The following is a 17927-nucleotide window of genomic DNA, read 5'->3' as shown; positions in this document are numbered from 1 at the left end:
TAAGCTCTTGGAGGGCTGATGCTATTTTTTAAAAAATATCAGTAACAATCTGTAAGCACTATTAAGGAGTGTGGAACTGCAGTACCTCTGTGATTCTAGAGTAGAGGACTCTTTGCTGAGAAATAGGCATAGCTCCTTCAAAAGAGACATACGTAATTGTTAAGACATGCTAACTTCTTCATACCCAGCTAATTAATGGCACAGCTTTTTCCACCTCCACTCTTCAGCAAGCTATCAGCAATACTTCAACTTGGACATTTACATTTAGAAAGTACTGGACTTTTTTTTCAGCCCTGCAGAAAGAGACAGTTTGCCAGAAGGGTTCTCTAAATTCAGTTTAGGGGATGAGCAAATCCTGGGTCACACTTAAAAGTACTCCTTCAGCAAAAGAGCCTCAAGTACTTTCAGGGAACACTACTGAGGCAAAAGACATACTGTTTTTCAAAGACACCAGTTTCATATCAAGCGGTATAACACGAAGAACAGCTTTGTGGAGACATCCTTCATCCTCAAGTATATACGTGCTTCTGCATCAGAAGAACATACAGATAAAGGATTAATTCTTCCTGGATCTTCTGACACATCCTAAAAACAACATTTTTAGAAAGTATCACAAAGATTAGCATTTATGCATAGGATAGCTCATAAACTTAATTCTTAGATTCTCTGAGACTATGATATGAATTTAGTGGAGTTACACAGCTATTGACATTTAACTCATGCCAAGTCTAACCAGATATTACACGTGTACATTCTGTAGAACTGATTCCTAGCCATTTGAGAACTAAAGAGAATACAAGAAGCTGAGCCTGAATATTAGTGTGAATAGTTTAAATGAATTAAGAACATGATGGAAAAAAAATCATTTCATAATACAGACACCTGAATCCTGTTCTTAGTCTAGTAGCTGCCTGAAAACAGTAAAAAAATTAATTTAAAATAAGGCACAGATACTAATGACAATGTTTAATACTGTATTATTGATGCTGTCAAAATACAACTTTTGGCAGTTAAAAAGAATGCATTACTTTATTAGATATTCCTCAGTAATGATTCTCAAGTCAATCTTACCTTGCCTCTAAAACAAAAGCATTGTCCACAGTTAGGATTCGGGAACTCTATGGCCACATACAGAATTCATTACAAGTCCATGTATCTAAATCTACATTCAAGCTAGATTTTTAAATACTAGAGTATCCCTTTAATCAATTACAGCTATGCTTCCTTATATTATCAGAAATAAAGGGCCACAAGTTACTTTATTTGTCCATTACAAAAGGAAAAAAAAAAAAGAAAAAAGATCTGAGTTTCCATAAAGGACAATCTCCTTGAGGAATAACCTAAGAGTTTCAGCAATTGCCACCCAAATGATGATATTTAGACTTTGTTACTTTTACATTTAAGTGTTCAACAGAACAGTAAAGTAATACAAGGATGTTGTCATACTATAGTTCCTTTAGATTTTTAATTGATAATAAGAACATTTGAAAAGTCCTATCTTAAAACTTTTTGAGCATGAAGTATCTCTTACGATACATAACAATTCTAGCAAAAAGATTGGCTATATGCATGTCTCCAAATTGTCCCACAAAGTTTGGGATGCCCCAGAAACTCTTTGTAACTGACTGCCCTAGGAAATGCAAAACCTTTGGTGGTTTGCAGAACAGTCAAATAACTAAAAGCACCAAGTTCTGATGACAGATTTCTAGTTGGCTTTCAGAAGTCAACAACAATGACACATAAACTAAATACAAAACTAAGAAACAAGAGGCCTGGAGTTATTGACCGCTACAGGAGTTCAAAATTCATACATTTAATTTGTAAAGCAAAAACCACTTGTGGCTATCAAAAGACTTTTCTCCTGCATGCCAATAAAAGTGCACATGCTTAATGCTAGGTATGAAAACAACCCTTGCAAGTACCTCTTTTTAAGGAAGTAGTCTATTTGGTCATACATGCTGTGCATGTACACTTTTAAGTGAAGACCTGGCACTTCGTAAGTTTTCATTGAAAAAGCATGCTTCCTAATCACAAAATTAAAAAAGGCAACAGCAAGCCTAAGATTAAGACTCCCTCACAGCTATTAAGAGATAGCTCTTAAATTAAAATAGAACAGCATTTCAATATAACAGTATAAGTTTATAGCTGTATTCTCAATGCTGTTGTTGGTACGAATTTGCCATCATTGATCAGGTTAGAACTTGATCAATTTCTCAAAAGCTCTTTGTCAGTTTCTTAAAGGAGGTAGTATAAAAATGATGTGATTTGAATAACATGGCCTAATCTGGCTGTAAACATTTCAAACAAGAGACATAAATATCTATGATAAAAAGTATTGTGGAAGAGATTATTCTAGAAATTGTTTTTTTTGAACTTGAAAAGAAAAAACAGTAGATATATTTAATATATTTACTTATTTGCATGTAGTTTGATACAGAAGATTACTGTGTTAGAAATCCACATACAATATAAAAACGTTAGACAAATTCACCATTCTGCTGACATTTGCAATAACTGTTTATACAAGCTTGAGGAATTTATAATATTTTTTATACATGAATCTTTGTATATGTGCAATGTTTCATTAACTACACAATGTGAAACCCTGATTTTCATAGTTTTTCATCACAATCTGAACATAATAGCTATTTGCATCTTAACACATTGGCTTTTTGAAACACTAGTAATTAAGGCATCTTTGCTGTATAGTTTCGCAATAGTGCAAACAAAAACTGTCTTTAATAATTTGATTAAAACATAGAAGTAACTGAATATCCCAAAGTTTTTTGTATTTTTTTTAATGTAATTGGAAGATAGTTGTGCATTTTGGAGTTCTCTTGTGAAAGGGACATGTAAAAGCTCTTAATGCTGATTGTTTTTGTTGGTTCCTTATAGCCGGTTCTGCTGTCTTGTCTTCGTGACAGTGTAGTTCATCTTCTTTTATGCGATGATGTTGTAAAATACAGTAGCATTTAAAGGAATACCTAGTAACTGAGCGAATCCCAAATGCAGCAAAGGCATACAGTTTTCATAGTGCACTTTCACCTCACTGAAGTAAAAGTTGCTCCTACTAGATATTTTTCCACTTCAATGTGAAGTAGATTGTTAGGGTTTTGTTAGTGGTTTCATTAAACAGCTTGACAGTTCAGTTCTCTTCTGCCAGTATTTCTCAAAAGGCTTTCAGCACATATTTCAGGGATACTTTTAAGGGATTTTTCACCACATAAGCACACTGTTTCACCATCATGTCAGTGTAGTTGCAATAAATAAGCATTTACATCCTAGAAGGAAAAAAAAGAGAAAGGGTTTGTCACATTATTTATAGTTCTAACATCAACTCTACGTCTGAAGCAGGGCAACCAATCAGGACCATAATACAAGAATAGTATTTGCCCAAATTTCAGAACAAGATACCTTCACAATTACTTTGAATTAATGCTTTCAATGACACCTCTTTGTGTACTAAAAAGCCTGCAAGAAGAGTAGGATTAATTTTCAAAGCCATCAATTTAGTCTATTATTCCTCTGCTCCGTGCATGAGCAGGAATTATAATCATCATATGATCATGTAGTTAAAATAAGTTATGTATGATATTCCTTCACCCAACCACTCCAACATTCTTGTACTACTTTTGCTCTGACCTGCTCAGGTGACTTTGGTCACAATCTATCCTTACTATACATTAAGAAGCCAGCATATGAACGTAAAGGAAACCTGAACCCTGGAGAAACAAACTGACACTACCTATAGCTGCTATTCTGATCTAGCAAAAGAACTAGGCAATCCAAATTACATGCTCTCATTGCTCTACCAAGCTGGGAGTCAGAACTCGGTTCTTCTGCATTTCTGCTGACTGAAACACCGCATTTTGCAATTATCCTTGTAAGGACATCAAAATTGAAGTTGCAAGCGCACAGCAGTCCCAGAAAGAAAGGAATTTATTGTTTGATGCATCAAAGTAATCAATCCTGGAGGCATGTAATTATAGATTCCCCAAAACTCCTTAAGAAGTAAAAGATGCAATTTTAAAGTTCTCTTCAAGTTCAATCAAATCCTGCACACAACCAAGTGTCTGCTGTAACTCCTTTCTCTCTGTCTACCTTCATCAGGTCCCTCTACCTGGAGAGGTTTCTATCTAGTGTAACTTTTGGTGCCCAATCTCAGACAGCCATGTTTACAGAGATGAGCACAAACAGCAAAAGATGCATCTACTACACCCTCATTATGTTACTGATACCACAACCTACTGAGAAATGCAAGCAGGGATTTGTCTGTGATAGGCTCTTCTGCTCTCCACAAACTCATCATTCTCTAAGCATTAGGTCAGCAATAGGCTTTAGAATTCAGTATGTTGTCACTTGCTCCAGTCACCTAACGTATAAATGCCAATGATAGTTCCTGGGCTAAGATTCTCCATTCTGCATTACACTTACAACAATGGGTACAACAGATCAAAGAGAAAACATCTGTCCCTTCCACAGTCTACCTACTCAACTGAGCCCTTTTTCACATCACTTTTAAGGCTCGTTACTATTAACTACTTTGAAATTAAGGAGATGCTTCCTCTGTAAAGTAAGAAAAAAGAATAAAAATTATTATCATTCTAAATCACACAACTATCATAGGCAATCAACTCCAGATTTCTGTAAAAACGATGCAATAACCTTGAGCATTAGCAGAAGCTAAAGTAAAAGTATTTCTGTCCAACCACAGTTTAGCATAAGTAAAACAAGAGGAATACTGAAAGTGATACAACCATGTTTATTACTGAACACAACCAGAACTGTATTACCTTAGCTATATTACCAGTATATCCTGGAACCAGAGTAAGATGATTCTCCTGTTCCCACAAAACACTTAGCTGTTGTTTTAAAATATGAATATTTCTGAAAGAAAATGAAGATCACTTTGTAACATAGGTAGTACATTCCAGTAGTCTCTTCTACTAAAATGAATTATTAATACTGCACACAGACTTAGCCTATACAACAGACATAGCCCCAAGATTGAAAAATTTTGATTCAACTTCTACGGCATTTGTATAATCCCTGATATGACTGTCTTATATGCATAAAACAGTAGCAAAAAAAAAAGAAAAACAAAACCAGTAACTTGACTATCCTTAAAGTACTTTTAAGCTTTAACTCTAAAATTATAGTTTTGCCTTTAGTAGGCAAGTTGCACTCCTACTGATCAAAACATTGAGATGAAACAGGCTACAAAAACACATTTAAGTATTTCCCAACACTATACTCACCCATCTTCTGCCTTTTCTGCATGTGCAGATAGTTCTGACCACCATCTTTTAATGACAGCCTGAAGCCAGTTTAAACCAACTATCACGTATCTGTAACAACACATTTTACACATCATGCATTTCACCCTTCCTGCAAATTATCTACAGGCCAGAAAAGTGTTGAGATAACTTCGTAAGCAATTTAGAAATGAACACATTTTCTATTCTGGAAGAAAAAATCTAGACAAATTGATAAGTTTAAATACTTGCTTACACTTGGAATTTCTAAGTGGTATACTGAAGTTCTTGTTGAAAAAGTAGACTAAAACTCTGCCTTGATTTCATGTTATAAAACATACTAAAACCTCAGTGCTATTCTTTTTTACTCTTTAGGATAAATAAATCTGTGTAAGGGCAAAGCCAGTCCTCTCCCCCAAGTCCCTGACATTGAAGAAAAGAATTTCTGCACCGCTGTTTTGTTAAAACATAAAGGTTCAGAGGAAAGCTTCCATTCCAGAGCTTTCTCATTTCCTGAGAAAGGCAGAGGAACAAGAGTCAGAGGACTAAAAATCATTGATTTCCAGGCTCTTCACAGTCAGGAAGTAATAATGGTTTAAAAACATCCCAAGCTGATACTTACTCTTCGTATTTGCTTTTCAGCAGAGATTTCACTAAAGGCAAAAGATCTACACAGCAGCCAACTGAAACATATGGTTTTTCTTCCTGTAAACTTAAAAAACAAGATGTTTCAGAAGTGCTTGAACTTCAGTGTGGTTATAAGCAGATTCTAATCCCCCACTTTTTTCTGTTTGTACCTGTTTGTAAGCACAGGAAGGCAGTCTACTACTACTCCAAGATCCTGTATCCTAGAAACATTAAGAATAAAATCAGAAATGTTACTAGTAGATCCTACTACTAGTAGTAGAAGTATATGCTTCCACTATGATTTAAAAAGTGTAACTAAGTCACAACGTTTATGCAACTGCTAAAAATACTGTGGCATATTTGAGATTGCTATCATTTTAAGGTTATAGAAGAAGAGACTTATTTTACCTCACTAAGTAGGCTACCAGTTCACTTATACTTCTCCTTCTCCAAAAGGTTAAAGCTACGTTCAGTCTCAGATTCCTGCTGAAAAGAACTTGAGCCATAGTTTCATGGTCCTGAGAAACCTGCATGTTTTTAAAAATATAAAAAGTTGTTGCAAGTAAAGTAGCCAGCAATAAAACAATAAACTACTTTATAATCTGGTATATACTTTTCTACCTGTATGTTGATGAGTCTGTTTTAGAAATTTATCTACAAATAGATTTAAACACAAATTTCCCTAAAAAGGGGGCACAAAAATATTAGACCTACTTTACACGAAAGCTGCAAGAATAAAGTTTGTACCTCTTTACCACCTAAGACAGGTATCTGAGCATTCATGAGCATCAACCTGTAATTGTCACCAACTCTGAGAACTTTCTACTTAGATGATTATTAATTTTGACACAATTTATACACAAGCAATTACATGTATTATTCCGAACTCCAAGAGAAAAGGTTCATTTCTGAAAAAGCTTGTTCTCTGAATGAAGTTCAAGCATTTTAATTAGAGTCAGAGCCACACACATCTCTCAAACCAGTTAAATAGTAATTTGTGTTCAGAGGCTAGTGATCTGGTCCTTAGCTTCTCAAAAAATGAATCTTCCCCTGTCTTCATTTCTTTACCCATCCTTCCACAATCTCTTTATTGCAACTATTCAGCTCTTTTCTTGAAACCATCAAGTTAAACAGGGCAGAAGTGCCACAGATTCGTGCCTTCAGCCCACTGGCCTCTCAGGGCTCTCTCCTCATGACAGCCCACATTTACAGCATGACAACACAGCATGGTGATAGTCTCTTACCTTCCCTGCCATGCCTCACCTTAAACACATGCAAGCCTCCATGAGTAACAAAAATCTATTGTGAGAAATGCAAACTTCAACATTAAGGGTCTTAAATGGCCTTCATTGTCACAAACCCCCTTTCATTTACATATCTGACCTTTTAGCCAGTTTCAGAAGCCCTGCAAGTATCCTCTACGTTTCCTCAACAAATCCTAACAAGAAATAAAGCTCATACAAACACTTAAGTTAGTTTCCCACACACCAAGTGGATACTGCTACTGAAAATTGTCCTAATTTACCTCACCAGTTTATTCTCATTGATACACTAGCATTTTTACATTTCTATAAACACACATATGGACACGTGTCCTGCCAGCTCACGACACCTAAGCAGATCAAAACAACGTTCTCCTTTGGTGCTGGTACAATTTTATGTCTGGCAGATCTGAGCTTCTGACCCAACACAAATATGGAGTGGCAGGACTATTCCTGTTGACAACTGTATCACCATAAAATGACAGACTGTAAATCACAAGACCTGATATTGCAGAATTGAAGGTCATTAATCTGAAGGAAGAAATCTTTCACAGCTAATTACTAGGAACATTTCTTTTTTAAACTGAAATTTCTTCAAACTCTACCCACCTCTGAAAAAAATGCACTGTATTTGGATGAGGGGCCTTCTGTTTGAGATGAGCCAGAGTCACTAGAATTCAGCAAGTGTGTACGACTGTTGTGAAGTTTTGCTGGCAGATTCCCTGCACAAGCCAGTTCATTTTCTTTATTTGCCATGTCACGGCCCCTAGATTTAGGGCACAGTTTCTTTCTGTAACAAGGCTTTGGAGTATAACAATGAACTTTCCTTTTACAATATACCACTTTGAAAAGAGAGAGGGGACTGGTCACCGTTTTTCCAACCGTTACTCTGCAATAATAAAGCACTATTTTAGTGAAGGTTGATCCAAACCAAATTAATTTTATTATTATATTTAGATAGATATATACATAATTATGAATCCAGCAGTCAGCTTTCAGGTTATTGAAAACATTTTTCCCCCAATATATATCCTAATGACACTTGGGTTACCAGAAGTCAAGCCACCAATATTCTTCTCTGTTTTTATTAATGCAGAAACTCATTATTATGGACAAAAGCACAAGAACCAAGAACTGTCATTAAAATCAAGACCTATCATTCGTGTTTGCTTTGGTGATGTAACCAATTTCAACTGTGCCTTCCTCCCTACCTCTACCACACTTTAAACTCAGATATCACACAGCACAGCCCTCCTACCTGTTTGTGTATGAAGCCAGCTGTTTTGGAGATTTCTTACCCTGGGAGAAAGGAAATAGAGAAAAAAAAGCTGTATTACTAAAAAGGGTCAAACACTCCCGTCTATACTATTTAGCATTAATGGTAACATTTACATTGTGTGCATCAGCAAGACAATGTTATAATCTTTTTTTGTTAACATTGGTCATAAAATGCTAGTTTTAATACAATATTTCAATAAACAGTGGATATTGACATCTTCACCACTGTTTGAAGAGGTCTTACAGTAAGTTTGTCTCTCTAATGCTTCCTCTGTACTCCACTGTCTTACTCTTCAGCCAGTAACACAGGTATAAGGTTATAAAAACTAATTCTGAGTAGCAAGAATCTAGTGAAAATCTACGTTACCAACATGGTAGATGAAGCTGTAAGATTATACGACAGATCAATTTCAATGAAAGTATTTCACCTATTCCATCTCTCATCTGTGCCATGTAGCTTTCTTGGCAAGAAAGAACTTTTTCATTACAGAATTCCTGTATTGGAACATTTGTGGCTGGATTGCAGAAAAGCAGGTATGAGTAAGACTGCATCAGTACCTACTGCTCATATGGACGGTAAGATGCACTGATCTGTGCCTGTATCTATTATAACACAGTTTTCATAATATAACTGCTGCTCAACTTAAAAGTTCTATTGTACATCCAAACATCAAATGTTTAGTAGTGCTGTGGTTCTAGATTTAGACTGTTCAGAACTATGAAGTTGTTTATATCCATATTTCACTTTTCTCAGAGGACATAAAACAACCCAAAAAACAACAAACAGCTTACCTCCTTCATGATCTTTTTAGTGGAAGAAGAGATTCTTTTTCTGGGGAGATCAATGGGATGACCTTCAATATGCAATACTTTTTGTTTTTTAACATTGTGAGCTTCAGATGCCATAATCTCTCAAATCCCTGTTCTCAAGGGAAAAATATTTAGTTATTTTTTCTAAAACATTCCGTCAGCTTTCTTCAAATGCAGCTAGCAATACTAGAAATTCAACTATTTGCAAGATCTTCCATCCTATGTATAACCCAAGACATCATTCTGCAGCAAATGTTAGGCTGGAGGCTTTATTATTAATATGTTGAGCATTTCAAAATCCCTATTTAGTTTTCAAAAAAGGGGAAACAAAACTAAAATCACCCCAAGAAAGAGAGGCAGAGATTTTGTTTTCACACTACTTGCTACACCTGCACTGAGGGGTGCCATACAAACAAGAATTCAAGTAAAGAATAGGGCAATTTATGAGACTCTTTCCTCACATTATGAATTTCATCTGCCACCTAGAGAAAAAGAATTGGTTTCACACCCATTTCCAAGTACAAAAGCAGCTCAAAAACTGATTCTTGTTTTCCATGAAGAAAGCAAACTTCATCAAAATAATAAAGGTTGGGGGGAGGGGGAAGTGAATGATCTTCCCCTTAGTTTATTGGCAAATGCACATCCCTCCTCCCCCTCCATTTTTGTCAAAGCAGTACTTTGGCTATTTTTCATACTAAAACCCACAACTTTATTTTATGTCTAAAGTCCTTTGTCTTGAAGTATGCAAGTATTTCTATAAGAATCAACACCAAGATTGAGACAGCTGTACATATGATTTTGCATCTTTTGTAACTGATCAGAACATCCATTGTGTGAGACTAGGTTTAACTACTACATCATCATAGAGAGGCTATTCTTGAAGTGTTTTAGCAAGACATCCTAGGCTAATTTTAAAAGACAACCACTTGCTCCAATATTACTGGTTTTTCCCCTAAAAGGTAAAATTCTGGTCTCAATATGAGTGCTCCAATCTCTCCCCTCCATCTTTAGCAGCAGCCCTTTTACTCTGTGTAGCAGATTTACCCCACATTAAGAACTTCAGCATTTAAAAGACTAAGACACTAAGCACTGAATAAGCCAGATGGGCAACAGCTTATTAGCCATTAAGATCCATGCAGCAGCTAAAGGCCATCAAATAAAATAAGCAGGTGGCAGGCCTAAAACAAGACAGATGCTGTATTCAGGCACATTAAAATCAGTGTTGTAGGGTACAGTGGAAGGAAAATAAATTCTTTAAATGTTCTGGTGTTCTTTAGAATTATATCAATACTAAAGAACCTTACTTGAGATGTCTCTCCAAAAAACGGAGCATTTACTGACAGAATCCCTTACCCTATAAGATGGGAACATGGAGCCCTCAGACTACAGCAAGAATTGCAAGCAGCAGCATTATTTAGGGCAGTATTTTTAACAGCTGGTGGACAATATTTTTCCAGATTTAAGTCTGGCTTAAGACTGGTTCATTAACTTAATTTTTTCACACTATGAGTGAACGAGTGATGAGTTACACTCTGTTAGCTCTCCACACTTCCTAGTTCTTCCATAGAGGCTTCTAAATAAACTTTCCCCTCAAGTTGAGAAAACTCACAAAACCAAACACTTTTTCGTCTGCTTAACAGTCTGGTTAAAACCATTATTTGGACTCAAAATGGGCTGTGTACTAAACTTTGAACTTGGAGCACAACACAAAGGGATATGCCAAAAAACTGGACTTCTGAAGAAAAACCCAACGATCTTAAAATCCAAACAAATCCATCCTTTTATTCAGATCAGTGATGAAGAGGACTTGGAAAAAAGTCTTGAGATTTTTTTTTTCCTTCTATCCACTGTTTGAGAATAATACTGACAGGAAAGCAATGAACTAAAATATTAGAGGGGACAACCTCCAACCGTCAGTTAAAGTCCATAGTCACCTCATCAGATGCTAAAAAAATCCCTAATCTCTGTTGCTAAAGAATAATTTTTGTGACTATTCCCATAACACAGTATCAGCTTACAATTCTCCCTGCCTAACAGTGATAGTTTCTTATTTTTCCTTGTTTAATAAATTATCTCAATCTACCCTCATCTTTCACACTAAGCAGCACACAAGAATCTGATCACCAAAATAAATGACAGCACTATGCAACTAGAGTACTTTTTGCTTAATGTAAGTGTAAAATATTAGGCGGCAAGAAAGAAATGTCTTACCAAGGAAATTCAATTAGTGTATCAGTTTTTAATACTGGGCTCCAGAGAACGTCTAACATCTCAAAAATACCTGAACTGGAGAGAGAGGACCCTGGATGGAAGGAAGTTCCTTACAGAAGGTTACATGTGTCCAGGAGAAAAATTCAGAGAATTTTACACTCTGGGAAATCTAACATAAGAATATATTGTTCCCCAGCCTCCCAAGCTGAAACAGAATGAAACAACAGAACTATCACTTCTTTCCCTAAAGACTGGTAGAAGAAATTCAAAAGATCAAAGGATGATCAGATATAAAGGATCATCTGATGAAGCAAAGTAAAATCCTTTTGTATGACTTCCACTGTCCAACAATTTAGAGATTTCCACAGTTTAAACTGTTGAGGGTCTCAGATTATGCAGAAGTAGCAGTGAACATTTAAGCAGTAATGAATCAGCTGTGTTTTTAGCCAAGGTGCAGAATCTCTCCTTTGGAGCCGACAAAGTACCTAAAGAAAACACAGTCAATATTTAAAGAGTCTCAAGGAAGATCCAGACTGACATCTCTGTTGCACCAATTAGTAAACAATGTAATTAAGAACAGACCTAGTGGACACAAACAAATAATATAATGGCAAAGATTCAGCCTGGCTGTCTCTAAGGCAACACAGCCTGGAAACAAGAGGCTTCCAGGGTGAGCTCACTGTGGCCTTCCAGTACCTGAAGGGGCTACAAGGGAGCTGGAGAGGGACTTTTTGCCAGGGCATTTGTCATAGACCAAAGGGTAATAGCTTCAGTCTGATAGAGGTTAGGTTTAGACTGGGTATTAGGGCAAAATTCTTTACTGAGAGGGTGGTAAGGCACTGGAACATATTTCCTAGAGAAGTGGTTGATGCCTTGTCCCTGGAAATGTTCCAGGCCAAGTCAGATGGGGCTTTGAGAAGTCTGGTCTAGTAGAAGGTGTCCCTTCCTTCTCAAGGCAGTGAAACAGGAACTAGAAGATCTTTAAGGTCTGTTCTAACCCAAAATATTCTATGGTTCTATGAAGTCCTACTCTGCAAAATTAATGGAATTTATTAAGAGTATGGGTTAGTACAACATGGATAAAGGGCAACTAAATTATAGACTCTATTTGAGTTTCCAAGTCCCTCACCTAAATCTTGAGGAAACAAAGCAACCAAGCAAGCAAAAAAAGGGAAAGCTCTTGCATGTACAAATATCTCAGGAACAGCCACAAACTGTCTAAGCAGTTTCCACACTGCAGAAAATTACCTCCAGATCCCTGGGGAAAACCTGCATTTGTTTATGCTGTTCAATATATTCATAAATTACCTCGCAAAAGGGGATGTAGATTGTTGACAATACAAAGTCATACCAGTGAAGATAAGGGCTAACTGAAGAACTGGAGAAGGACTGTGATGTATAAGCAAAAGCAATGCTTATAGACCAATATAATGCAAAGCCTGTGTATCTGCAGGTTGGAAAAAATTCTGGGTTCCTATTAGAATCACAGTCTCTGAGCTAGTAACTGCCATCCAAAACAATATCTGGATATAGAACAGTTTATTTTAGATCAGTTGGACTGTTTATTGCTCCATATGGATCAATACATAGTTAGAAAAATAAATAGAACACTATTGTGAAGTGTACAGAGCTAATTTATGCCTGTATTTCAAATACTGTGAGCAGAGTTAGTTAACTCTCTTTAAAAAAATCAAACCAACCCCAAAAAGTCAAAAAAACTTATGACAAAAGTAAAAAATAGTTCAGACAAAGGCAAGTTAAAAATACATGGAATACCTTTCATATAACCATCAACTGATTAGACCAGCCTCTTCAGTCTGGAGAAGAGGCTATTTACAGCAAACAGTGGAAGTCAGACAAAGGCCAACAAAATGAATGGCTTGGAGAAGTTGTGTAGAGATTGTGCTCTCTCTTGCCCAAAATAGTCAAAAGACAACAGCTGAAGATCTCATCAAACTAACAAGGGTAAGCTGTGTGCAAATTATAATCAACCTGAACTTGCCCCAGGATGTTGTAGACCCAAATGTTTCATATGAGTTCTAGGACAGACTGTGCAAATACATTGAAAAAAAAGGAAATTGACTGAAAGTGATTAAATTCAGATACATAAGATCTGGTATATACAAACCTAACAGTGCTATAATAAACTTGGTCAGTATCTTAAGAAACCAGTTTCCAAAGGCTTAGTAACACCTAGAAAAATGCTTGCTGGCCAGCAATTAAAAAGAGGAATGCTACAGTATCAAAGGTACTTTACATGGCTCTTCATAACTTTGATTTCCTATTTGCAGTCAGATATTATCTAGGGATAGCTAATTAGACACTAGAACTCCTGTAATTTTGGAATATATACAGAGGGTTCTTAAACTGGCATTAGATACTAATTTGCAGAGTCAAACAATCTATACCTTAATGTCTTTTAATTTCTGACTTTTCCCTTGTGGTGACCACAGCTAGTTTTATTTGATCACGACAATCTGCTATATAATTTCATTGAGGCCAATGCATTTCCCTCACTTTACAAAGTTTTTAAAATGAAACTAAGGATAGAATTCATGTCCCTTCGGTTCTGCCTTGTTCCATTGTACAGTCCTAAACTGTTTTACAACTGAACAAGGTAGACTGCAAATCTGAATAGAGATCTATGATTTCAGTAGGATGACAGAATCAAATTCCTCCAATTTCCCCTACACCATGGGTGATTTCTCACAGCAGATGAGAATCTTCCCTTCCCCCCTTTTATTCTCTTCAATCTTCAGCAAGCACGAGGAATAAAGTAATAGCAGCCACGTCTCCTGAGAAGAAGCTGGTTTGTCCCCACATCAAGGGACAGTACCTGTGCAAAGTTTTTTTGATGGTTCTACTGGTATTTTCTATCTCTGATCTCTTCCAGATGCAGAAAACTCTTTAGGTCATATCAGAATTAGGCAAAGAAAGTCAGCACTAACAAGCTTTCAAGTGCATATCTATCAAAGGCAAGTATTAACAACCCTGCCACTCCCTCCCATGTCCTAAGTTCTGGGCACGGCCCCCAAAGAGGGACAAACTCTTCTTGGCATGTTATGTAATCTACGTGAGTATTAACATATTATTTTCTTACAGAACACAGGCTGGACTACTTTGCACGGCAGCAAGGAAAATGTAAAATAGATATCTTAAGCCATCAACAATACCTTTGAAAACACACATTCTTCCATCCTATTCCTTGTCCAAATTCTGAATAACTACTTTTTCCGGCAACATTCCATGTGCACCAGCCACGGCAAATATTCCTGTGATTCTCCTCCACCCCACAGTAACCCAAGTGCAAGTTCAAGGATGACAATATTAAACTCAGATGAAAAGAGCAAATTAATCGTTACTCCCAAGGAGAGGAGCACATGCTTTGAAAGCATTCCAAACAGGTATGCATTAGGGAAGCAACAATGGTCAACTCATTCCACTGGCCATTATTAGATCTACAATGGTCACAAGACACTTCTAAGAATGGTTATTTCAAATTTACTTCCAAAAGGGTAATTTGCTTACAAACATAAATTACCACGATCTTATGATGTAGAAGTGATTTTGTAAGCTTGGCATAACTTCATTTTAGCACAGATAAATGTTACAAAATCCATCTGTCTTTGTTTTAGAAGGCTTCCACATCCTTTGCATATGAAACAGTTTTGCTTTTTCAATTCCTTTTTTAGTAATTGAGGTACTGACAGTTCACCAGCTGTTAAATACTGAATTTTTAAGATTCTAAGGAGTATCTTAATACAATTTTTTTCTTTATAAAGAGTGTTATATGCCAGCAGACCACAGTTTTTTAATGTGATACACCTGTCAGACCATTTGTTTCAGTTTAAAGTTTCCTATGTTGATAAAGGCTACAGGAAGTTCACTAAATTTGCAGTAAATAAAAATACTATTTGAACAACTAGTTATGGTAAACTAACTTATACCTAAGATTTAAGCTAATTTTCCTCTGACATACAGAATTCATATGTAGCCCACTGTCAGTCATAATGAACCTCCAAAAATAACCATAAGCCGCAGTTCATGTAAGTTTAGTGAGGATGAAGCCAGGTGTGCATTAGATCTCTTTGTGGAGATAGCCCAGGATTCTAATAACTGAACCTTATTTACATTCTCTACAAAACAAGAACTCAGTTTCCTGCATCTGGAGGTATCATTTACAGATATGTTAAGCTGCCCTAAAGTAACAGCAGTTGTCAGTGGTCAAGTCCTTTCTGAAGTCATCTTTCATTAATGAAAAGATACTTCTACCTGTTGATTTTCACTTATGAACACTCTGGGAACAGTAAGTTTGGAAAAGTTTTAAAACTGAGAAGTGTTATAAAAGAGATAAATTTCCACAACACTGAAGCTTCCACATAGATGTTTTACGCAACTCTTTTAGAAACTACCCTTGAAATTAAATACAGCAATTTATTTTTACCATTTGTTGCTCAATCCAGAGAGTCTAAAAAAACTGCAGCAAGAATTTTGAGTTAAAACCAAGAGAGAGATATGCTGGCAAACCCCTCAAGCTCCAAACTTGGTGGAGGCTAAGGAAGTACTCACTACACGCTCAACTGGCTGTGATTACATGTCACACAACTTTCACATGCCTTCTTACGCTACCCTCAAATACACTTCTATTATTGATTGTGGTCTGTTTACAGTATTTAAAAAACCTTCCTAATTTATAGTCAATCTTCTTATCCTAGGACCAACATACAGTTACTTTTTTTTAAAGAGCTGATTTAAATTATGAGACAATATATATGAAATATATATCACACACAATCATTATCTATTACAATATAATGAAATATAATGAAAATAAATTTGAAAGAGAAGTTTTGAAACTGGGCAAGTGTATTATATACACACAGCTATAAGAACACAAGCCTATTAGAATACTGACATGTTTTTTAATATACGTACATAAAATACCTTATTAATATTATTTTTAATATATTACAATGAAATCCTGAGTTTTAAAGTTTAGGAATTCAAATGAATGGTAACTTGAGTTCCATAAAATAACCTTAGAGAAATTTAAATCAAAACTACGTGGACTGTTAATAAGAAATTAAAGTGACATCTTTAGACAAGAACATGTTCTTGCCAAGCAGCAAGGCCAACGAGGCACAAACTTGCCTTCTGTTATGCTTTAATTCTACTAAACACAGGAAAATACATATTTTTAATTATTTCCCTGATTACAGCCAGAGAATAAGAGGAAGAAAAAAACAGAACACGAAGAGCAAAAATGATGTTCCAAGAAGAGATGGACGAAAGCCGCTTTTAAGCAAACGGGCTTAACCTTGCTCCAAAGCAGAGCATGTTACAAAACCAGAAACAAAAGATTTCCAGGATCACGACGTAATCTCTCTCTTTAAAATACCTTCCTAGTCAAAACGTCTTTATTTTAAATCTGCATGCCAAATCATCCAGCACAACACTGAAAAAATACTTTGAAGACTTTTGAACAGAGTAATTAATGCAGGATCTGATCTTCAAGCACTTAAGGCTCTCCCCCCCTTCCTTCTCGCTGGAATCTGTCACACCCAAGAAATTAAACCCGTCAGCAGGCCTCACACCCAGCTTGTTGTCCTCCCTCTCGGCAGCACCAGAGCCTTCCCTGCTCTCCTGGCACGTATCCGCCACTGCACACGCCTGCTTGGAGCTGAGGCTGCTGGCACCATTTTAGAAAGGGACCGAAGCGCCAGAACCGCGCTCCGGAGGCGGCAGGCACCGCACGCAGCTGTGCCGGGGCGCGGGGCGAGGCCGCCGGGGAGCGGGACGGCGCGATCCGCGATCCGCGCCCCCGCACTGCCCGCGGCCCCCGCCGCCGGCCCGCCCGCCCGGCGCGACGCCGCGGAGCGGGCGCGACGCCGCGGAGCGAGCGCGGCCCCGCAGCACTCCCACCGGCCGCGGCCCCGGGTCCCGGACACCCCCGCGCCACTCACCCGCTGCTCATGTTCGGGGCCGGGCCGGGCGGGCGGAGCGGCGGGAGCGCTACTGCCGGGGCCCGGCGCCCGGAGCCTGCGCCATTCAAACGCCGCCGCGGTGCACGCCGGGCCGCGCGCGCCGCACCACGCCCCGCCGCGCGCGCCGCGCGGCATCGCAGCGCCCTCTGCCGGCCGCCGCCTCGCGCCCCGCCCCGCCCCGCCGCGCGCCGCCTGCGTCACTGCGCGCCCGCGCGGCCTCGGGGGCGGAGCGGAGCGGCCGGGAGGGAGCCTGGGAATGCCGGATGATGGCCGGGAATGCCCGATGATGGATGGGAATGCCGGAAGGTGACTGGGAGTGCCGGATGACGGCTGGGAATGCCGGATCATCCCCGGTCACGGAGCTGAGGGCATGCGCTCTCCACCTGTCTCCTGGCTGCCAATGACGGGCCGTAGTTATCAGTGTGCGACGCTCAAACTGGCTGAGAAATCTTCGGTAGCTGCAAGTTGTGCTGCATTGTCACAGAAGCACCGAATAAGCT

General features: G+C 38.0%; 1 protein-coding gene across 3 annotated transcripts; it reads right to left on the bottom strand.

Annotated features, from left to right (window-relative positions):
* Positions 1-304: 304 nt before the first annotated feature.
* Positions 305-17529, bottom strand: KATNBL1 (katanin regulatory subunit B1 like 1). 3 transcript variants are annotated; one of them, XM_088167189.1, is made up of 10 exons: positions 17407-17515; positions 9215-9342; positions 8403-8443; positions 7754-8033; positions 6291-6409; positions 6053-6103; positions 5878-5967; positions 5259-5348; positions 4794-4887; positions 305-585 (listed from the first exon to the last, which is right to left on the bottom strand). In XM_088167189.1, the coding sequence occupies exons 2-10, from the start codon at positions 9326-9328 to the stop codon at positions 457-459; spliced, it is 1008 nt and encodes a 335-aa protein (XP_088023315.1). In that variant the 5' UTR covers positions 9329-9342; positions 17407-17515; the 3' UTR covers positions 305-456. The 3 variants fall into 3 exon arrangements, with proteins under 3 accessions (XP_088023315.1, XP_014724946.2, XP_088023314.1); XM_014869460.2 differs by lacking the exon at positions 305-585 and adding an exon at positions 2396-3281 and having other exon boundaries at positions 17407-17529; XM_088167188.1 differs by lacking the exons at positions 305-585; positions 17407-17515 and adding exons at positions 2396-3281; positions 17038-17101.
* Between the last annotated feature and the right edge of the window lie 398 nt (positions 17530-17927).

Source organism: Sturnus vulgaris, chromosome 6, assembly GCF_052056855.1.
Source record: "Sturnus vulgaris isolate bStuVul1 chromosome 6, bStuVul1.hap1, whole genome shotgun sequence".
Classification (NCBI taxonomy): Eukaryota; Metazoa; Chordata; class Aves; order Passeriformes; family Sturnidae; genus Sturnus; species Sturnus vulgaris.
This window is presented reverse-complemented; position numbering and strand designations above follow the sequence as displayed.